Below are 22,652 nucleotides of genomic sequence, written 5' to 3' on the forward strand. Positions count from 1 at the left end.
AAAAAGCAGTCGCTTTGCCTTCGTTCCCTCCCCTCTCGCCCTCCCATTATGCCCTCCTACCGAGTTCCTCGATTGGCTTGCGGAAACCCGAAAGAAACTTCCGATTGGGCACCACGGACAACTACACACCTGGCCCTTTTGAGGAGCTTTGAAGACACGCTCACGTGATTCCCTCCTCCCCTTCCACATGCGCACGGATTGGACCGCCTGGTCATCTTCCCGGTTGGCTGGGAGAACCCGGTGGGCGTGGTGAGGAGGAAGCTAGGCGGCTGCTGATAGGGCGACTGAGAGCGGGGCAAGATGGCGGCGGCCGGGCTGAGGGCGATGGTGGGAGTGAAGAGGGTCATTGATTACGCCGTGAAGGTGCGCGCGGCGAGGTTGGGGAGGGCGGCGCGCGGGGAGGGAGCCCCTCGGACGCCTGAGCCCCAAGAGAGGGAGCGCTTCTCCGGAGGTCCCCCCTAGCCCAGACCTGCATGTTAACACGACGCTGAGCGTGTGGCGCTCACACGTTCACGTTGTCACGTGTGTCTGAACTTCCGTGTTCACGGGCAGTCTACCTCAGAATATCAGGTGTTGGAGGGGGCGGCCTTTTTTTTCTTCTCAAAACGGTTTCCCGGAGGCATTTGTCTGGTGCTGCCGGCTTCTTTTCTCGCTGTCCTGGCTTAATGTTATTAACTTGTTCAGTAATTTGTTTCTGAAGCAGTTTCAGCCGAGAAAAGCTTACAGCGATCCGTATGACTAGAAGGTCCTCCTCCTCATGTTTAGCATCTGAAATGCATGGCACGGGGGGGGGGAGGGGGACCGAGGGGGAAAAAGGAAAGCAAAGGAAACCCAGGCAGTGGGTTTTACTCATTATTTTATTGCGTTTGTATTCTGCCTTTCCTCCAAAGAATTCAAGGTGGCGCGTATCGTTCTCCCCTTCCCCACCTCCACATTTTATTTTCACAACGGCCCTGTGAGGTAGGTCAGGCTGAGAGACAGTGCCTGGCCCAAGGTCACCTCTTGCTGACAAATGCCTTGGTGGAGGAGAAAGCTGCCAGTGGCAGTCAGCCGTGTTAGCAAAACAAAATCTCCTTTTTCAGAGACGGTATAGATAAGTTTTTCACCATAGAAAAGAAAAGAATTTTATTTTTTTTGCAATAGAGTATTTTATTAAAAGGAGGAGATTTGAGGGAGGGAGGAGAGGTGACATCATGGAGATGTTTGTTGAAGGAAGCCTTTCTTGCCATCATGTTGCATTAAACCCTGCCTGGTTTGATTCTGTACTTGTATCCCTCAATCCCTTCGTTAATATTTGTTTCTGATTCAAGAATCTCAGCTGGACCTTGGACCTGAGAGCAGTGTTCGAAATTCCCATTTTTCTAGACACATTTTGCAAAAGGGAATTTTATTAAGCGCAAACAGTTTTTGAGCCTTGGGCGCAGTACTGAGCCTTAGATTTGAGATTAAAACTGCAGAGTGGAAGGAAAGGAGGACCTTTTCCTGCCTCCCCACTTCCAGCTACTCTCTGAAGACTGAAAAAGAGACCCTCTTAAGAATATTAGGAGAGGTGGGCAGGGGAAGGACTAGACAGTGTGAAAAATGAACATAATATTTTCGCTGCAGTTCATTCATTTTCAGCTTTGTATTGTTATTTAAAAAGTGTGCCTAGACATTCCGTTGTTGCGCTCATAACCTGGGTTTAAGGTGTCATTTAGATCCTAGCTTTCCTATTTCAGTTTCTAACACTGCCTGAGAGATCAGGGCTAAATTTCCATACTCAGTGGGTGTGTCTTTGGGCAACTTCTGTCTCTCATTCTCAGGTAAATGGGAATAACAGTGACCTGTTTGTTGTCAGGTTTCATGCTTATATCCTGTGTTTCTTCCACGGAGCTCAATAGCTTGTATTCTCATGGAATTACTGGCTTGAGGCTAGCCAGGAAGCTTCATGTCTTAGTCAGGATTTGAAACTGGATTACCCAGATACTTCACCTTGGAATCAAGACTTTGAGGGCTTCTGCAGACCTTCTGATTTTCTTATATGAAGGCGCTTCCATGTAGGGAAGCTGTGTGCAGGTTAACATTTGTGTGAGGCACTCGTATGTGGCTCTCCTACTGAATGCATGCATACTGGGAAACTGCCCTCCAGCATGGATAAGTTGTGAATGCATATGTAATAATAATAATAAATAATAATTTTATTATTTATACCCCACCTGGGTTTCCCCAGGTGATATTTGCACCTGAGAATCTACATGCAGCAGTCTCGTGTCTTCTGTTCAGTGATAGTTTTGGTATCAGAAGGTCTTAACATCTGAAGAATCCGTGGTGCTGGTCAGCCTAATGCAGGTTTCTTCAAACCTTGGCCCTCCAGATGTTTTAAGACTACAATTTCCATCATCTCTGACCACTGATCCTGCTAGCTAGGGATCATGGGAGTTGTAGGCCAGAATCATCTGGAGGGCAAAGTTTGAGGAAGCCTGGCTAATGTGTGGAGAAAGTCTGCAGAACAATGCCAGAAGGTTCTAACTGCTGGAAGGTTTGAATGGGTGCCTTGCAGCTGCGTGTGAACACAATCCCTAAGCAGCCGGTGTGGTTGCTGATTGCGCAAAGACGTGTGTGCAAACAGCCGCCTTCTTTTTCTGATTTTAAGTCTATGTTTACTGGATCTCTGTGCAGGAGTAGGCTGTTTGATCTTGGGCCTTCCTTACGCAAACAGAAGCTTCTTCCAAAACACTTAAACCCATAAACATTGAGGAGGCATACAATGAGTATTCCTGTTGTTCCTAGGTTTTAATGCTCCATTTCTTTCTCTCAAAAGAGTTGAGGGAACTTATTTGAGAGTGCCTTGGACTTCAGCTGTGTGTTTCCTGTAATTCCTTGCGTGCTTTTGTATTGTACTGTGGATAAAATTCTCCTTGGGAGTAAGTCCCATTGAATTCAGTAGAACCTATTTCTGGGTCATCATAGTTAAGGTTGCAGTATTTGTGTATGAATGTGTTACTATAATTTCTTCTCTCAACCAAAGATATTTCTGCATTCAACTGGTTCACAGGTTATGCTAAGCCAAACCACGGTTTAACGCAAATGCACAAGCGTGAGAGTTCCCAGAGAGGAGATTGTGGCTGCTTTGAGCAAAGCCCTGGTTTGGCTCAACATGCCATCTGAATGCAGGCTTGTGGCTTATCTGGAGGAGAAAATAATGAGCTCCGGTTTGAATAACGTGCTAAAACACGTTAGCCTGCAACAGAATCAGAGAGGAAGAGCAAAGTGGCTGCAATCTGCGCCCCAGCAGGCTGCACATTCATGCATTTGCACGAAGCCATAGTTTATCTTAAACAATACATGCAGATCAGCTCATTGCCTTCACAAACTTTAGGGATGAGAGGATGAGGAAAGAGTAGAACCAAACCAATCAACTTGAGCACTCCATGGTTAACCAGCCCAAGGCATAGAGGAGGGGTGAGTGGCTCCTAAGTGAATAGTTTTGTTCTTTCTCTTTTTGGTCTTCTACCCCCTGCCCCCATCTTCCTTCACCTGGACTGAGATTAGCATTTTGTGAAACTGACAGTCTGTGGATGTGCTTCAACTTCTGCAATCTTGGCAGCCCTTTTTGGAGCAAACCCCAATTGCTGAAATCGCAGCTGAGCGTATCCATGTACCGATGGGTCATGTCAGAGCTTTCTCTGTGTAATTTCATTCCCATGCATGACCAGAGATAATCAAGTGGAGAAAAATCATAATTGAAAATGACCACATGAATCGGAGAGCAGAGAATGGCTGGAGGGAATGGGATGAGGTTGATTGCAGCCACTGCCACCCCCCAGCCATTTGTGTCATCTTTGTTTTCATTTGTTTTGTCAAAATCTTTTAATTGTTCCTCGCTTCGGGAATCCAAGATGATTGAAAGGCAGGCTAAAAATAAACAAGCAAACAGCCCCCACAGAAGGCTGTGCATAAGGAATAAATTGCAGCCTTATGTTTGTGCAATATTGGTGGATGGCAAAGATATAGATATAGTCTTGGCTGAGAGGTTTGATTTCAGGTGTTGCTTGTTGACTTCCCACTAGCAGGAGAAGGGCTTGGCCAGGTCAGACCAGTGGCCCATCTAGTCCAGGTAGAGCAGAGCCTTATAAAGGGAGTGGGTGGTGCTGTGGTCTAAACTGCTGAGCCTCTTGGGGTTGCCAATCGGAAGGTTGGCGGTTCGAATCTGTGCGATGGGGTGAGTTCCCATTGCTCTGTCCCAGCTCCTGCCAACCTAGCAGTTCGAAAGTATACCAGTGCAAGTAGATAACTATGTACCACTATGGCAGGAAGGTAAACAGTGTTTCGGTGTGCTCTGGCACTCGTCATAATATGCTGTTGCGCCAGAAGCGGTTTAGTCATGCTGGCCACATGACCCGGAAAGCTGTCTGTGGACAAACGCCGGCTCCCTCGGCCTGATAGCAAGATGAGTGCTGCAATCCCATAGTTGCCTCTGACTGGACTTAACCGGTCTTTTACCTTAGCCTTATCCTTCTTGCGTTTGTCTAATCCTCTCTGAAAGCCATTATGGATCTGGTTGGCCACTGTAAGATGTGGAACTAGCTAGATGGACTTTTGGCCTAATCTAAATGGGCTCATCTTGGGTTCTTATCTCAATTAAAAGAGAGCAAGCTCTTACAGCAAGCATGCATTAATGCAACTCTAAACTATTTGAAAACTTTGGTAATGTTTGCTACCCTACCTGGGGCTGATGATGCCCTGTGTCCTGCATTCAGCTTCTGGATCCTCATGCCCCAAAGAGGAGTGGGAATGGTTCCCAAGAGCTTCTTCCCCTAGTTCCAGATCTTCCTTAGCTGCCTCCATGACAACTTTGCTCCTCTTGCAGGTGCGGGTGAAACCAGACAAAACAGGCGTAGTGACAGATGGAGTCAAGCACTCCATGAACCCCTTCTGCGAGATCGCCGTGGAGGAAGCCGTGCGCCTCAAGGAAAAGAAGATCGTCTCGGAGGTGGTAGCTGTGAGCTGTGGTCCACAGCAGTGCCAGGTGAGGAGGCATTCCCCGAAAGGAGGAGGCAAGGCAAATAGAGGGCAAGGGAAGGAAATCATTGTGTAACCAGAACCCACAGCTGAGTATCCAGTACTGGCTGTGGGCTTTGACAGCAGTGGATGGTGTCCATTGAAACTGTTGAGCAGAAGGCAGGGAAACCAGCAATAGGTGGAGCCAGTGGCAAGCAGAGCCACCTGATTAGTTGGAGCAGGTGGGAGCTGAATGAGGACAGATACGAGATTGGTGGGACCCTGCCCTAATTTCCATCCTCCACTGGCCTCTATATAGGACTTCACTCCATCAATGATATTTCAAACCTGAGTTCCATTCCCAGATGGTTGAGTCGGTCACTTCTGCTTTATCCCAAACTGCTGCTGTTCTCTCTCACCCCAGACTTTCTCCTCATTTTTGCTTTTACCTCCTTCTCTCCTCGGCCTTTGATTCGTGTGAAAATTTTGTTTATGTGACATTTGGTATCTGGTGTAGAATTTAGTTCCTGGAAATACTTTAAGAAAGTCTAATGACTAGCTGTTATATTTGTCAAGCTGTGCATTGGGTGCTTACGCACTGTAAGCAATTAAACCTTCGCAATATAATAGAATATACATTACTTTCAAAAATGGCAGGTTAGCTCAAAAGTGAAAAGAAGAACTAGGGTGGTGGTGAAAGGAGATTCAAACTATTGTCTCTATAGTCCGCTAAATTCCTGCAGATGATGTTTTATCTAAGTTTAGCTGCTATAACAACAAAGTGGGCAACTCTTGAAATTGCTTTCCTTTACTGTGTCATTTAACAAATCCATTAACTTGTTCGGGAATGACCAGCCTGTTGTTTTTTCAAGGAAAGAAAAAAGACCCAGTAATTTTGTCCCTTGGAGCATTTTAGAGGAAGTAGAGGAAGTAGAACAGGCTCCTAGATAATTCCTCAGTCACCTTGGCAAAGTCTTGCTTTGTAAGATGCATTAACTGTACTTCCTTAACTGAAGACCTTATAATTTGCACTTGAGGGGGTGGTGATCATATTAGAAGAACTCGGGTCCAATAAGTAACTAGACCTGTAATTCAGTTGAGCTACATATAGATGCATACATGGGCTGAAAATGTTAGCATATCAAGGAGCCTTAAATTCCTGGTTACATATGTCTCTTCCCTTGCTGCTGCCAATTCTGGCTAAGTGCTGTTCAGGTGTACAATTGATCTAGTTCCTGCCTAGAGGTGCACCTAATGTCAGCCTGTTGCAGGGGGCAGCCAGTGCCTTCATACCCTTCATGTGAACACCTGCCTGGCTGTAGCTCCAAACAGAATGCTGGACTCGATGGGCTGTTGGTCTGAGCCAACAGGGCAGTACTTAAGAGTGGTCTTAAGAGTGGTCTCTGACAAACAAGTGGCAGTTACACAATCATATCTTGGCTTAAGAAGCTGAGATACGTGTGAGCTTCAGGGACCTGCCTGCAGCCACTTTGTTCTCCCCTTCTTGCGAGTTCCTTGTCTGGACATAACAGCAAGCTATGATTAGCCGTGGCTTCTTGGCTTGTTCTTGGCTCATTCGCAGAAAAGGAAGAGCAAAGCAGAAGCAAAGGGCTTGCATGCGGGTGCATGAAGCTTGTGTGCTTCTCGGCTTATTAAGCCATGGTTTGATTATGCAAATGCAGCCCTGGAGAGAGAGAGAGATGGTTCTTAAGTCCAGTCATCTCTTGAAGCGCCTCTACTTCACCTTTAAAATACATCTTTTCCAGATGTGTCCTTTTGGGTGGGGGATGGCGGTAACCAGAAGGCATCCTAAGTACTGAGGTTGAGTAGAAACAATGAGAACTTTAAAGCCTTGCAGATTTATGATGGTATACTCTCTCTCCTCCACTGTACTTGTCTGACCACATGATGCATCTGATTAAAATAGACTGTCCAGGAAGGCCTGTGCTGTAATGCAGTGTTTCCCAACCGGTGTTCCGCGGCACACTAGTGTGCCGCCAGGCGTTGCCTGGTGTGCCGTGGGAGGGAGGCGGGCGAGTCGGGCGGCGAGAGGCGGGGCGGCGGCGGCGAGGAGAGGCCGCCCAGCGCGGGGCTCTCGCCGTCTGCCTGCCTGGCTGCCTGCCTGACGCGCAAACCCCCGGCGCAGGCGCCCCGCTTGTTGACACGGGAGGGGAGGAGGGAGAGGAAACGCTGCTGGTGCCGCTGCTCCTCGGCGGCGGCTCCTCCTCTCAGCCCGCCCTGCCTATATTTGCACCAATCCCCGTCCACTAAAGCATTCGCGCCTCCCAATGGGAAGCCTTGCCGGGCGGCGGGCGCTGCTGCCTGAGAGTTCTGAAGCCACGCCCACTTTCCCAGAGACTGGCAGTTCTGAGGGATCCAGGGCAGGGCCGGCGCGCGCGCGCTTCTTGCTGCCCGGGCGCTTGCTCTAATCCCGCCTTCCCTGGGAGGGAGGGACGGCGGTGGCCGCGAGCGTCCGGGGCGGGGCGCGCGCTGGCTCTCCCTGGCGGCCCCCGTGCCTGGCGTTCTATCAGTGCGCCTCCTCTCTCTTTCCCCACCCATCCTCCACGTGCTGCGCTCTAACCCGGAGTTAGAAGCGAATTAGAACACGCCCCCCGTGTGTGGTGTTTTTTTTTTGCTGCTCCTCTTTTTTTAGGGCTTTTTGGCGGCTTTTGGGACGGCGTCGAGGGGTGGCGCCCACGCTCCTTGTGTGCCCGCCCCAGAGGCTCGCACGTGCGGTAGTGCTAGAGGAGGAGAGAGGTGGGCATGGCGGCTGTTTTGGAGCTGTTGCTGCAGGACGAAGTGGCAGCCAGCGCTGTCGTGCGGTGGCTGAAGGCGAGCCAGAGCCCCTGCGCCGTGGAGGTAAAACGCGCAGCGCCGCCCTTGCTTCACCCAGCCCTCGGTTCGAGCGGGAAGTATCCGGGAAAACGGAGTTGATGCCGGCCTTCAAAACTCTGCGCTCCAAAAGGGAGGCGGGAGGGAAAAAAAACAGGTCGACCACTTGAGGTTTCCTCCTCTGGCGGGATGCTAAGTGGGAAGCTGCAGCCTTCAGGCCTGCGCTATGTGAACTCCTGAAGGGCTCTTGCGGTAGCTTTTCGGGAGCCCAGGTGTATATATGTGCCCCCCTGAGGGAGCCCTTCACTGAACCTGAGAACCCTGCTGTGGAGTTGGTGGGACTGAGTTGCTGTGCGCCCTTACGAATCCTTCCCAAATGCAGCTTTAATGATTCAGAAACAAGACCTACAGAATTCGTTGGAAGTTACTATTTTTTTATTTTTTTTTACATAAGCAAAAAGTGACCTTTCCCCATCTGGCATGGTGGTGTGCCTCGAGATTTTTTTCATGAAACTAGTGTGCCTTTGCCCAAAAAAGGTTGGGAAACACTGCTGTAATGAATTTGTTTGCCCTTTGTATCGCACGGGGCTCTTTAAGACTAAAGCAAGGGTGGAAGAGCTTTTGCAGACCAGGGGCCACATTCCCTGGTGGCCACCCTTCAGGGACCTCATGCCTGTGGTGGATTGGCAGAGGAGGTGGCTCATACCTTTGTACAGTAGGCTACAGATTACCATAGCTGCTCCTACTGGGTTGAGTAAAACTGGAGATGTAAAATAAGAAAAGCCTGGCATAGAGGATGCTTTGCAGGGAGCCCTGTTGAAGTCCTCCAACACTCTGGCTTTGGACCCCTGGCTAAAATGAGGTTGCTGGTTCTCATGAGCCTGGTTCTGAATGAAAGCGGGCAGGTTGTCGTCATTGCAGGAGGGCAATGTAGCAAGAGAAGGGCTAGCTCAGCTGTGGTTTAGAGTTTTCATCCTCGGCAGTTCTCCTTGGGTAGGAAGCTTGCTCGGTGAGTTTTACCTATGGTACTTTTCTTTTTCTTTTTAATTTTTTATTTTAAAAGTATAAAGATTCAACATACATATGCAAATACAGAAAGAAAGGTGGGGGACAAGAAAAAAACCCCTAAAAGAACTAACACTACAAATACCCGTGGTACTTTTCTGCTGTAATTTGGGATCGGGAAGGAATCTTTCCTGCCACCAATATTGGCAAATGATTTTTAAAAACCTGCCTTCCTCTTATTTGTGGGGTGGCTTAAGATGCAGTAGGCATCCTGTACGTTCTAAACCTGCCTTCCTCTTATTTGTGGGGTGGCTTAAGATGCAGTAGGCATCCTGTACGTTCGCCAGCAGACCAAGGAACTGGTGGCATCAGCGTACTTGTTGGGGCACAGCTCCTCTCCTACCTTCCCTAAGTCTGCTTGATTTGTGCGGCCTGAGGGAGGACAGAAGTGAAGAAGGCCCGTAGTTCAACGGTAGAGCATCTGCTTTGCATGTAGAAGGTCTCAGATTCAATCCCCAGCATCTCATGTCTGAATCCCTGAAGGGAGAAAATACTACACAGACCAATGATCTGATTCAGTATTGGGCAGATTCATATGTTCTTAATAGCAGGCCAGGGAGTTTGTGCCATTAGCTCTTGAAAGGACCATTAACCAGCCTGAGTAAACTATATTTTTGCAACGTATATTTAGTATTTCATTCCTTGGAAGAAAGACAATATTTAAATGACTCAGAGTAGGCGCGCTGGAAATGATGAACCTAAGTTCATCACTGCTGTTAATTTCAGTAGGTCTGCTTTAGTAAAAGTTAGTTGAATACAACCCTATTCTTCTAAGAACACCCCCAGAAATCCCTGCTGACAGCCTATGATCAAATTAAGGGTCATTAGCTGAGTCATAGAGCCCATGATTTGCAGGCAGAAGGCATTGGATGCAATCTCTGGCATCTCTGAGTAGGACTGGAAAAGACTATTGTTGGAGGGTTGTATCCCAACTAAGTTGTGCTCAGAGCAGACCTATGAAGTTGATAGACCTGTTAGTCATGTTCATTAACTTCACTGAATGTACTGCGAGTGTGGCGAACGTTGAATGCAGCACTGACTCCTTGCCCAGTCAGTGTAGATCAGGGGTTCCCAATCTTTTTGGGCCCCCAAGAGGCACATTATCTATGAAATTGCTGCAGGCAGCACAATGCACCCATTTCACAGAAGAAAAGTGGACAGTGCTCAGACACACAACCTTTAAAAAAAGGAGGCAAAACACCTGCATGCACCCTAAATCACAGACAGAAAAATGACAGGCAACTCTCTCTGCCCAACCAAAGAGAGAGAGAGAGAGAGAGAGAGCCAACTTTCCCCTCTCAATTTAAATAATAAAAATAAAAATTGAGGGGTGCAAGGGGCCACGGTGAGTGAAAATATGGCCCTGGTGTGACTCAATATGGGATAGTTCTTATGCAAGTGGTCTGCCTTTTGAGGAATCTGTTTGCTGTGGGAGCAGCTTTCTCCCATAAATACCCTCTGTACAGCTTTGGTCTGTGTTGCATGGACGGGTGGAACAGAGTGGACTCCTCAGGGAAGGTCCAGTGTGATGCTGGGGGACAGTTTTCTTGCTCCTTGTCTGGTGACTAGAACTGCTTGTCCCAAATTCTTTTCTCCATCCTCCATTTGAAATTGGTGCTCAGGCGCACCTAATTGCTTGTCCCAAATTCCTTTCTCCAATTTTCTGTTGGGAAATTGGCGCTCAGGCTCCTTTCTGTCTATGTGCCAACTTGCTGAGTGGCCTGTGATCAAAATAATTAATTCTAAATCGAGAGCTTTTTACAGCTCAGGGGGCTGAGTGCAAAGAGATGAGGGATGGGGGATGGACTAACTGGTGTTAGTTAGGCTGGTGGCCACCAGGTGGTACCAGCGGCACACAAGAGAGAGCTCTGTAGATATGCTGAGAGCAGCATGTTGAAGATGCTGGAGCCAAAACCCTTTCTTCTCCAAATACTGGGTACCAACCTTTGACAGACTTAACACACCTGAAGCAATGGAGAGGCCTGCCTTTCGCAGCCTGTTGAGGTGTGCGGAGTGTAGTTGTCTGGGCTAGAGCATTGCCTGTGTGAACATTAAGGGTGGTTTTCTCGTCCAGTGAGCAGCAGAGAGAGAATTAGGAGTTTGACAAATGAAAATGAGGTTCCCGTAACTTTACTAGTTGTGTAGTCGAGGGGGTTTCAGCAGGGCACACTGTTAAAGGTGTAGGACCACCATCATCTAAGCCAGTGTTTCCCAACCGGTGTTCCGCGGCACACTAGTGTGCCGCCAGGCGTTGCCTGGTGTGCCGTGGGAGGGAGGCGGGCGAGTCGGGCGGCGAGAGGCGGGGCGAGGAGAGGCCGCCCAGCGCGGGGCTCTCGCCGTCTGCCTGCCTGGCTGCCTGCCTGACGCGCAAACCCCCGGCGCAGGCGCCCCGCTTGTTGACACGGGAGGGGAGGAGGGAGAGGAAACGCTGCTGGTGCCGCTGCTCCTCGGCGGCGGCTCCTCCTCTCAGCCCGCCCTGCCTATATTTGCACCAATCCCCGTCCACTAAAGCATTCGCGCCTCCCAATGGGAAGCCTTGCCGGGCGGCGGGCGCTGCTGCCTGAGAGTTCTGAAGCCACGCCCACTTTCCCAGAGACTGGCAGTTCTGAGGGATCCAGGGCAGGGCCGGCGCGCGCGCGCTTCTTGCTGCCCGGGCGCTTGCTCTAATCCCGCCTTCCCTGGGAGGGAGGGACGGCGGTGGCCGCGAGCGTCCGGGGCGGGGCGCGCGCTGGCTCTCCCTGGCGGCCCCCGTGCCTGGCGTTCTATCAGTGCGCCTCCTCTCTCTTTCCCCACCCATCCTCCACGTGCTGCGCTCTAACCCGGAGTTAGAAGCGAATTAGAACACGCCCCCCGTGTGTGGTGTTTTTTTTTTGCTGCTCCTCTTTTTTTAGGGCTTTTTGGCGGCTTTTGGGACGGCGTCGAGGGGTGGCGCCCACGCTCCTTGTGTGCCCGCCCCAGAGGCTCGCACGTGCGGTAGTGCTAGAGGAGGAGAGAGGTGGGCATGGCGGCTGTTTTGGAGCTGTTGCTGCAGGACGAAGTGGCAGCCAGCGCTGTCGTGCGGTGGCTGAAGGCGAGCCAGAGCCCCTGCGCCGTGGAGGTAAAACGCGCAGCGCCGCCCTTGCTTCACCCAGCCCTCGGTTCGAGCGGGAAGTATCCGGGAAAACGGAGTTGATGCCGGCCTTCAAAACTCTGCGCTCCAAAAGGGAGGCGGGAGGGAAAAAAAACAGGTCGACCACTTGAGGTTTCCTCCTCTGGCGGGATGCTAAGTGGGAAGCTGCAGCCTTCAGGCCTGCGCTATGTGAACTCCTGAAGGGCTCTTGCGGTAGCTTTTCGGGAGCCCAGGTGTATATATGTGCCCCCCTGAGGGAGCCCTTCACTGAACCTGAGAACCCTGCTGTGGAGTTGGAGGGACTGAGTTGCTGTGCGCCCTTACGAATCCTTCCCAAATGCAGCTTTAATGATTCAGAAACAAGACCTACAGACTTCGTTGGAAGTTACTATTTTTTTATTTTTTTTTACATAAGCAAAAAGTGACCTTTCCCCATCTGGCATGGTGGTGTGCCTCGAGATTTTTTTCATGAAACTAGTGTGCCTTTGCCCAAAAAAGGTTGGGAAACACTGATCTAAGCACCTCACTGGGTTGTTAAGAAAAGGGGCTCTTTTTAGAGAGCATCATAAGAGTTAAAAGGGACCACATGGTTGATCTAGTCCAACCCCCTGCAATCCAGGAATCTTTTTGCCCAACCTGGGGCGTGAACCCACAACCCTGATTAAGAGTCTCATGCTCTACTGCCTGAGCTATCAAGGCCTGTGAGTCTAGGGCAGACAGAGACAGACTTCAAGCTTTCCAAATTTACCTTTCTTTCCTTTTCCTTTTCTTTTTTTAACCACCATTTGGAGCTGGGGCCCAAACAGTGACTTGCAAGTAAGACTAGATCCAAATGATTACTTAAGCAGCAGCAGAAGCAATTGACTCCTGCACCCAGGATAACTTGCATATATGCAAGTAAAAGAATTGCACCTGAGTTAATTTGTATCTAAGCAGGAATTCTGACAATTCTATACTGGGGTGGGGGTTGTGATGGGGGCAGTTTTTTTGTTGCTTTAATTGGAAACCTTTTCCAGCTGACTAAAAATCATCCAGCAACTTACAAACCAATCCCAATGTACCTTCCCTTCGCCTCCATCTAAGGGGAGCCCAAATGCAGGGTGGAAACCGCCAACAGAATTTTCAGCGGACACAGTTAGTCATAACACAAGAGATGAGAATCTGCATCACCTGCTGGAATTCCCTCTGTTTGTTAGAGAGAGAGAGAGAGAGAGAGAGAGAGAGAGAGAGAGAGAGAGAGAGGGAGGGAGGAGGAGGCGGCAGGACTCCCTTAAAGGTGCTGACATTGCAGTCCTGGTGCACATTTACTCACACGTAAATCCCACTGTCTTCAAGAGGGGTTGGCTACCAGGTAAGCACATAGGATCGCTACCTGCACAGCCCTCCCGCAGCCAAAACCCAGCGTTCTGTTCTGCCCTCGGACAGCTCCCAAGAAAGGCCATGGCGGGCGGGGGGGGGGCACTAGAAGGCAGACACTCCCCACTTTGCTCTTGAGATCCCACACGGCGTGTGTCTGCGCGCAGCTCCAGCCGGTGAAAGTAACCGGTTTGGACATGCCTCTCTTGCCTTCCCCTGCCTCTCCCCAGACCTGGCTCTGCTCTCTTTTCTCTCAGCTGCGGCTTCCTGACAGCCCCACCGTCGCCAGCTATTTTCTGCACTGCTGCCCCCGCTTCCCAGTGACCTTCACTTGCTGCGCTGCTCTCACAATCCCCCCATTTTTATTTTTTTTAAAAAGCAGCCCTTCCCTTCCCCCTGCAGCAGCAGCCAAGCTGACGTTCCTCAGTCTCTGAGATTGGGAACAAATGCAGGGCTTTTCTTTCTCTCCCAAGGCCATCTTCTCTCTGCCCTCCTGCTTCTGATTTCTGCCTGCGGTTGTGTAAAGGGCTGGCTGGCGCAGTGATGGGTTTACTATTGCAAACTCAGCAGCTGCATCTGTTGGGGAGGGGGGAGTAGTGCCTTGGCTCTGTTCCCAGTGGGGCAGGCATCCCCCTTCCCTATAGAGGCTATTATCATTGTCATTAACAAAGCTGGAAGAGAGAACTCGGATTTCTTCATGCCAGGACTGTGTATCTTGAAAGCACAGCATCCAGTTTTCTTTATATTACCGGTCCCGCTCAGGGCAGCATAAATCTTCCAAGACCTACACCCAAGACTGGTTTCTTTCTCAAGATGACTGCGTTGATTCTCGACCCGTGGTCTTCTTAAACACCGCAATCTTTCCTTCGTGAGAAGTGGTGTTGGGCGACTTATGGGGCTTCCCAGTGTTGTTGGGCTCCCAAAGTCCTATCAGCCCTAGACAGCATGACCAATTATTGGGGGTGATGGGAGTTGTAGTCCCACGGTGCCTGGCAGGCCCCTGGGGTAAGGTGTGTTTAATTGTTAAACAAGCAAATAGGCCTGAGAGGAGAGTTGGCATCACAAATGTATTGTTTTTTCTCGGAACGCTCTTCTTCTAGGCCTTCCCGAGGGACCTTTCCAGGACAAGAATTAATACCTTAAAATTCTAAGGAAAGCAGATGTGTGTGTCAAGTTCAAGGCTTCCTTCTTTATTGTTCCTTTTGCCTCCCTCCAGGAGACGATCCGCACGGCCCTCGCAATGGGGGCCGATCGAGGGCTGCATGTGGAGGTCCCTGCCAAGGAGTACGAGAGCCTCAGCCCCTTCCAGGTTTCGAAGATCCTAGCTGCGCTTGCCAAAAAAGAAGGAGTCAACCTTCTGCTGCTGGGGAAGCAGGTAATAGAGATGTGTGTGTGTGTGAAAGAAGGGATGAGCTCTTGCACAGGTAAATGGTGCAGCATGGAAATGAATGTGCACCCACCATGTTGCTCTCCTTACGAACCTCCGGGGATCAAGTTTCTAGTCATCAAGCTTCTGGAGAAGGGCCGGTGCACCCAGCAAGCTGGCTCCTGTTAAAGCCTGATCTCATCCCTTGCCTTCTCATGCCAGGAGTCAGTCCAAAAGACAGCTTTCTGCATGGGCGCACCACCATGGCCGAGGCACCATTTCCATAAGAACATGGGAACCTGCCTTATACTGAGTCAGGTTACTGCTTCCCCCAGAGAAATCTTGCCTGCCTTGCTTGCCAGTGGCTTTTTCTCTGCTGCTGAGGTACGGCCCTTCTTCAGAACGGGGACGTTAATCTGGCCTCTTATTACATAGTGGACATAAGAGAAAAAGGAACTGGCAGGCAAAGGGACAGAGTTAAGAGAGGCTGAACCTAACAGACCCGAGGGGTGAAAGGAGCAAACGTCTGGGTTGCCAGTTGCAAGTTTCCAACAGTATATCTGGACTGAAGCTGATCCAGGGAGATTTATGAAGTGATCTCCGAGATGATTGGAAAGCAGATCTGAGACTTGGGACTTGGGAAAAGGAAGCGGTGAACAGCAGGGAGATGCTGCTTCTGTAGCAACACCTTTTAAAGCACAGATGGGGAATCTCTGCCTCCCTAGGCCAGAGTCAAATCAGGCAAAGCAGCAGTTGTGGATCTTACCTTTGTACAGCTGGCTGCATTCCAGACATGCAAGAGCCTAAACTTCCTACACACACACACACAACAACAACAACAACACACGCTTCCATCTAGGCAAGCCAGAGACAATGCTTCAAGAAGGCATTTCAGCCAGTCAAAAGCACATGACTTGAGGCTGCTGGGCATCGCAAGTGGGAGATGTGGCCTGGGAAGAGGGAGTCTCGCTGGAGAGTCCCAAGGGCCAGGTCCCGATGCCTGGATAACCACATTTGGCCTGAAGTTCCCATCCCCTGTGCTGAGAACTCTGCTTCTGCACCCGAAGGATGCAAGGTCTCATTTTGCAGAGGCTGTTACTTGTCAGAAGGATGGTCATTCTCATTTCACGTGGCTGGTAATTTATCTGGTCCGAGGGGAACATTTTGTCACTCAGGTGCTCAGGTGACCACAGGTACCCTCATTCCTGTTGGGAGACCTGCCCTGACTTGAGCCTCCCAAAGAGAGTGCAACCAGTACATCCCATGTTACAACTTTTCACCACTTACGATGGCTGGAGACCCTGGCATTTTTGGGCCGGATGCAATTGCTGCAGAGTCCTGGGAGAGGTGCCCACAGGGATGCTTTTGGGCTGCTCTGTCCCCTGAAGGGGAAAGGTTCTTTGCCCTGAAAAACAGCTGCGCTTCCTTGTCCTTTGTGTGACACCTCCTCTCTCCAATCCTTTTTCACCCCTTGCTTGTTTTTCCAGGCCATTGACGATGACTGCAACCAGACAGGGCAGATGACCGCAGCGTTTCTTGACTGGCCTCAGGTACTATTCGGTGGGGAGGGGGCGTGTTATGTGGAATAGATGGAAGTGAGCAGCAGGGCTGGCAGGCAGAGAGCAGGTGGCCTATTAAGGAAGACGCATTTGTTTTCCATACTCGAGGAGGCACAGCTTGAAGAAGGGAGCCCACCCAATAGGCTACAGTGATGGTATGAAGGACTGGGGTTTGCCGGCAGTGGTTGGGGCAGAGCCAAGAGTGGGTGGGCGCCCCTTCTTTCCTTCCTGTTTGCCATTTTCCTTTCCCCTGTTTTTCCTTTTCCTTTCCTTTCTGGCCTGAGGGCAGCTGTGTGACCATCCTGCTTTGAGAACCAGCGTGACGTAGCAGTGAGAGTGTCTTGACTAGGATGTGGTAGACCAGGGTTCAAACCCTCACTGAGTCAGGAATCCCACGGGGTGACCTTGGGACAGCCCTGGCCTCTCAGCCTAACCTACCTCACAGGGTTGTTGTGTTGAGGAGGAAGAGAACCCTGTATGCCACCTTGAGCTCCGTGGAGGAAAAGGTGTGATACAAGTGCAATAATAAATACAAATAAAAGGAAGGAGTCGTTTGGCATACAGGCAGCCCCTCCCCCCTCTACGCAGGGATTACGTTCCGAGGTACTGCACTCCTTGGTGAAATCACGTATAATTGAAAAAGCCTGCAAACACCCTGTTCTGCTCCCCATGAGCCCCCGTTCCACTCTTTTTCAGTGACATATTTATGTCGTTTCTGGGTCACTTCCAGGTTTGACGCGATGTGCATATACACGGTCGCGCACATATTGACTGTGTAAACGGGCTGCCGATATATAGGTTTATAAATACCAGGCCAGTCACCAGTCACCTATTTTTGTTTGTTTTGATTCAGCACCCCACTCTAAGCTAGTGACCTAATTAATGTGCCAGTGAAACGCTGGACTAGCTAGGAGGGGAATGACTGACTGAACTCTTCTGAACACAAAGTTACCAAGTTGCCCCCAGAGAGCCACGCACATCCCAGGCTCCTTCATGATGCGGTTCCAAAAATATATTAAGCATGCAGTCTTCAAACGATTTAATGGCTCTCTGCCTAGGCCCTCGGGTTGTGCATCCCTGCCTCTTCTGCCGTGGATGCCAGTGGCTCATAATAGAGATGAACGCCGTGCCCTGGGCTTGAGCTTGTGACGGCATCAACCAGTCATGGCAGCCTCTGCTTATTCTGAGGTATGCCTGAGGGCTTGTCTGGGCTCAGTCGCCTAAGGAGGCAGGTTGTTGCGATTCTCCATTGTGGTTTAATGTGTCACCCTGGGCATGTGGGTGATTGGCAGGGTAAGAAGTCTGAACCCCCTAAATGATTTCAATATTCGCTTAGCTTCTGTCATTTTTTTAAAAGCTTGTGAGTGCTTCAAGCATGTTCAGTTGGTATAGCAACTGGCAAAACTCTTCTGAGGATGCGTACTTGTAGAATTTCATGTAATGTGTTACTTGCCCTGCCTTTAATCCAGTAGCCCTTCTCTCCCCATTGCAGGGAACATTTGCTTCACAAGTGACTCTGGACGGGGACTGGCTGAAGGTTGAGCGGGAAGTTGACGGGGGTCTGGAGACGGTGCGTCTCAAGTTGCCAGCCGTGGTGACCGCTGACCTGCGGCTGAACGAGCCGCGCTATGCCACCCTGCCTAACATCATGGTATGGGCCTGACAACCTTTCATGGGTATTCCGTGCTTGGCACAGCAAACCCTTAAGCAGAGCCTTGTTCTGGAGATAAATGACACACACACCCTCCCCATTTTGTATCCATTTGGGTCCGGAGGACATGAGGACGAGAAGCAAAGGGCCCCAGTGACAAAATAGTAATTGAGCCCTTGACTTCCCCAATTGATTGTCACATTCAGCATTTCAGCAGCAGCTGGTGACAAAATGGGCAGGGGAGCAAACAAGGGTGAATTGTTTAAGTGTGCCTTGTTTTTATTCCCACCCCAACCCAGAAAGCCAAAAAGAAGAAGATTGAGGTAGTGAAGCCGTCCGACCTTGGTGTAGAACTTACCCCACGGGTGAAGATTGTCAGTGTGGAGGACCCTCCCCAACGTAAGGCAGGAGTCAAGGTGGAGACGGTAGAAGATCTGGTTGCTAAGCTCAAAGAGAGTGGGCGGATCTGAATCTTCAAGTGGTTCTGGTAAGGAGAATACGCATGTTAACTACAGTTGTTGTTGATGGGGTTCAGCTCCCAGCAGCTCCTGCCCAGCATATCCAATAGTAAAGGATGGAACTGAAACTAAACCTGAAATCTGTTGCAGAAAAGAGTAGCCTTTTCAAAAGGAGTGGCTCAGATGTCAGAAGATCAGGAAGAATCCATCTGGTGATGTTGAAAAAGATTGTTTCCTGTCTTCATCCCCAAAGATGAGCAAGAAAGCTATTTTCTAGCATTTCCCTTCATCCCAGGTGCATTTTCTCCTGGATGGGGACCTGTAAAGCTAATTACATGGAAGCGCGGGCTCATTTTGGAGTGTCTAAGGCCTTCTATCTAAACCGAGTGAGGCTTGCTTTTTTCAGTAAGAAGTGTTCAGTTAGTGCAGAAGATAATCTTTTTGACTTTGAGAATTCCAAGCAAGAAGAGGCAATTTGTTCAGCAGCGAGACCCACACACTTGTTGGTCCCTCCTTGGATTCTTTTTATCACCGAGCCTCATCTCACTTAAAAGTGAAAATAGAGAATGTAAGAACTGCCTTGCTGGAGACTGACATCTGTCAAGTCTAGCATTGTTTCCTGCAGCATCAAGGCAGTTTGCCCCTTGGAAGTGCTTGAGCAGAGAGTGAAGGCAGTAGCCGCCACCTGTTTTCCGTTCCCTGCATCTAGTGTTCAGAGTTAAACTCCCTCTGAACATGACGGTTCCACCTCACCCCTTGTTATTCATACCTGTTGATTCCCCCCATTTCTTCTTAAAAGCCATCTGTGCAAGCGGCCATCATGCCTTGTGGTTCCATAGGGTTGTACCCTGGGTAAGTCACTGAGTAAGTTATACTTGTTGCACTGGCGAAGGAGTTCACGGCAGCGGAACACTTTTTGCAAGTGGTAGCGTGAGCAGGTTGCTGGTGATTCGGTTGTGCAATAGGTTGCTCAGTCTGTTACACACTGAATTTCTGCTAGCACATTTGTTGCATTGTATCCCGCTGTTGCACAGTGCTGAAATCCACCCATCCGCTGGCCCAAGAGCCGTTGCACTAGCAGACGGAGAATGTTGTGCACAGCCCATTGAAATCGATGGACTTAGGTTAGGTGTGCCCATTAATTTCAGTGGGTCTGCTTTGAGTACAACTAACATTGATTGCAACCTGTGGTTTTAAGTGATCTCCTGGCGGGGAAACATTTATAGTCTCTCTTGAACTTACCTCCCACAATTGGCAGTACCCAACTGCTATGAGAGGGAACAAAATGCCCACTCTCTCTGTCTCTCTCTAGCCATTCATAATTGCCTAGGTGCATGTGTCATTTACCCCCTTTAGGTGTGTGCGTTTTCCTTACAGGAAAATGCTCCAAGCCATTGTGTAGCCCAGCACTATTCGTGTGCCCTTGGAAGTCCCTCACTGTATTTAGTGGAACTTAACTCCCACACTCCATAGGGTCTTCCCGCTGGGTAACAAGAACTTTGCAGGCTATTCCAAGTGTGATTGCACCATAGATTGATATGTGCCTTTATAGTTGCTGTTCTTCACCAGAGAGATAGGTATGTGTGTATATAAAATGGGTGTTTGTATTTGTATGTGTGTGTATGTGTACACACACACACACACACACACACACACGAAGCTAAATCTATGGGTTCTTCCCACTGCACAAATCAATTCTGCAAGAACGCATGAAAGCAGAAATTCATTTGATTTGATCTGTGGTCAAATATACCTTAATGAGTGTTCTGGAGGGTGCAGTATTAGTGCATGCAAATAGTATGCTTGAAAAGAAAAAAATTAGAAGGTCATGACGTGAAGTGGTTAGAATCAGCACAGTGCAGCTGAACCAAGAGAGCCGCATAGCTTTTGTTGAACCCCAATTGGAACAGAGTTCATATTTTTTTATGGTCTGACTCCCTGAAATGCAGCCCTGCGTACTTTTCAACAGAGCGCCTGTAATCACTCGATGCTTTGACAGAGATTAAAAATAAAGCCGCAAGTTCTCGGGAATCATTTGAAATGCAACTCTGGCTTCTGCTTTTAGGATAAGAAGGCATAATCAACCCGTCCTTTCTCCCTTTCAGCTTTGCCTGGAGCCGCTGCTACTGCTGCTGCTGCTGTCGAGGTGGGTGTGGCCCTCGGGGAAGGGCATCTTCCCACCTCACTGGGTCCCTCTGACTTCCTAACCATGCTGCCTTCCAGCTCAGCTGGCCACTGATGAAAGCTGAATGAGACTTTGATTCTATTTTCTGTATTAATGATTGGTCAGATTGCAATAAATGTCCTGTGATTTTCGGAGGTGCTCTGAGCAAGCGTCACGTCACTGCCATGGTTATTTTTTTGGAGTGGGGTGGAGGGATTGCGTTCCCAATTGCTTACTTTGCTGTAAGTGGTCTGCCCTGGGCACGAAGTGGTATAGTTGTGCTTCCAGTGGCATGTGCTTGGCCAAAGTGGTGTCTGAATAGTTATCCTGAGCATCAAAGCTGGAGGCTAACTTTGCCCTGTTAAATTGCCATAGGATTCACGGGCATTTATATGGCTGGGCCCCAGCATCTGGTTACTTTTGGCCCTTAGGTGGGGGAGCTCACAGAGAATCCCTCTCCACTTGGATTCATAGAATCGTCAAGTTAGAAGGGACCAAACAGGCCATCTAGTCCAACCCCTTGCAATGCAGGAATCTTTCGCCCAACGTGGAGATCAAACCCACGGCTCTGGGATTAAGAGTCTCCTGCTCTGCCAACCGAGCTGTCCTAGTCTATCCACGAGGATACCTCTGGAATCAGAGGACGCTCTGTTAACTGCCTCCGTTGTTTGCCTCCAGCAATTCTGGCATCTGAAGAAGGAAGTTACAGCCTCTGCAAAGTTTTATGTTCTTCTAAAACGAGTCTCGAAGGTGCTACTCGACTCGGCTGTTAAATAATGATAACCTGAGACTGACATAGCTGTCCTAGTGCATTTGGTGTCTGGAAGCTGCTTCCACTTCTGCTGCTCTGACGAAGGCCTGGTTCACGCTACCAGCCAAAGGGGTGCAAAAACACTTCTGTGAGCCTACTTTTTCAGATTGGAGGGAGGGAAGCGCATGGTTTTCCCATGGGGCAGAGCATGAATTCCCTGCACAAATGAAACAAGCATGTTGGATAAGTCTAGGCTAGAACTGTTCCCACTGATAGCCTTATCCTTCATGAATTTGTCTAATTATTTTGTTAAGCCATCTAAGTTGGTAGCCATTATTGCCTCCCGTGGGAGTGAGCGCCGTAGTTTAACTACATAATTATTTTATTTCATAAAATTGATGTGCAGCTTGATTCTAGGAAAAACCTCAAAACTATGTTCTGCGTAGCTATGTGGGTTGGCTTCCTCTCGAGTGGTCTTTTTTTCCTTGTTCTGCAAGCACCGCCAGGTCCCAGAATCCTGCCAATCATTCCCCTTCTCACAGAGGATTTTTGGCAAGTCTTAAGAGGTAGCAAAACTCCGTCTTTCATGCTTGTTAATCTGCCTTGCACTGGAAGGAACACACTAGGGTGTGTTTTAGGAGAATTGCTCCTTGATGGTGTATGACGGTCCTTTATTCTAATGAGCCAGTAGCCAGTCCTCCCTATGCTTGCCTCCCTTTCCAGCGATGAGTAGCGGGTTGGGGACAGAGTCTAAAGCAGTCAACCAGGCAACTGCCAGTAGTTGCCAGGGGCTGAGACGGGTTGGGAGCAGCAGCTGCAGAGGCTGCACCGAGACCAATGCTACTAGTTGTAGGGGATCAAAGAGCCTCCATTTTTATAGTATTTAACATAAGCTGCCGTGGGATTCGTCCTGGATCAAAAGACGAGTTCAATTACAAAGAGAGATTTTGGTTCACCCGATAACCCCACGAAGCAGGTCACTGCCAGGACTACATAAACTCTTCTATTTATCATTATTATTTAATCCCATATAAATAATGCAAATTTGTAAGAGTTGATAATTTGGCATGCTTCCATTTTTTTCATAGTTTGAATTTGCTAGGCATGGGGTAGAGGGGGGGGGCAGGCAGGGAGGCCTGTGTCCTACTCCTGGAAAGTTCACCCAGTTGCCCCTTCTATGGTTTCAGCAGGCATTGCCTATGGGTTTTCCGGGACATATTCACAGTCATATGGACTAGAAACTCTTCTTTCCCTAAAATGTTAGAGCAGATTCTATTGTTTGTTTTCATGTTGCCTTCTAAGCCACTGCCTCAAGGCGATTTACACATAAGAGGATTGAAAACAGTGAAAGACACACACAC

The 22,652-nt window shown here is 49.3% G+C and overlaps 2 protein-coding genes across 3 annotated transcripts in view; one reads left to right on the plus strand and one right to left on the minus strand.

Moving 5' to 3' along the window:
* LOC309375319 (uncharacterized protein) overlaps positions 1-22,652 on the minus strand; it is a 282,552-nt gene that overhangs the window by 89,791 nt on the left and 170,109 nt on the right. The window lies entirely within an intron of this gene.
* ETFB (electron transfer flavoprotein subunit beta) lies at positions 211-20,705 on the plus strand. Of its 2 annotated transcripts, none has more exons than XM_081920922.1 (7): positions 211-363; positions 4,850-5,008; positions 14,559-14,717; positions 16,196-16,258; positions 17,760-17,918; positions 18,218-18,405; positions 20,482-20,705. In XM_081920922.1, the coding sequence occupies exons 1-6, from the start codon at positions 301-303 to the stop codon at positions 18,386-18,388; spliced, it is 774 nt and encodes a 257-aa protein (XP_081777048.1). In that variant the 5' UTR covers positions 211-300; the 3' UTR covers positions 18,389-18,405; positions 20,482-20,705. The 2 variants fall into 2 exon arrangements, with proteins under 2 accessions (XP_081777048.1, XP_081777049.1); XM_081920923.1 differs by having other exon boundaries at positions 18,218-18,399.

This window comes from Podarcis melisellensis (assembly GCF_964234715.1).
Source record: "Podarcis melisellensis genome assembly, chromosome: 8".
Classification (NCBI taxonomy): domain Eukaryota; kingdom Metazoa; phylum Chordata; class Lepidosauria; order Squamata; family Lacertidae; genus Podarcis; species Podarcis melisellensis.

Excerpts from the sequence above, each read along its gene's own strand:
- ETFB (XM_081920922.1), top strand. The coding sequence starts at position 301 with ATGGCGGCGGCCGGGCTGAGGGCGATGGTGGGAGTGAAGAGGGTCATT. Across the intron at positions 5,009-14,558 it reads GTGGTCCACAGCAGTGCCAG|GAGACGATCCGCACGGCCCT; the intron begins GTGAGGAGGCAT and ends GCCTCCCTCCAG. Across the intron at positions 16,259-17,759 it reads CGTTTCTTGACTGGCCTCAG|GGAACATTTGCTTCACAAGT; the intron begins GTACTATTCGGT and ends TCCCCATTGCAG.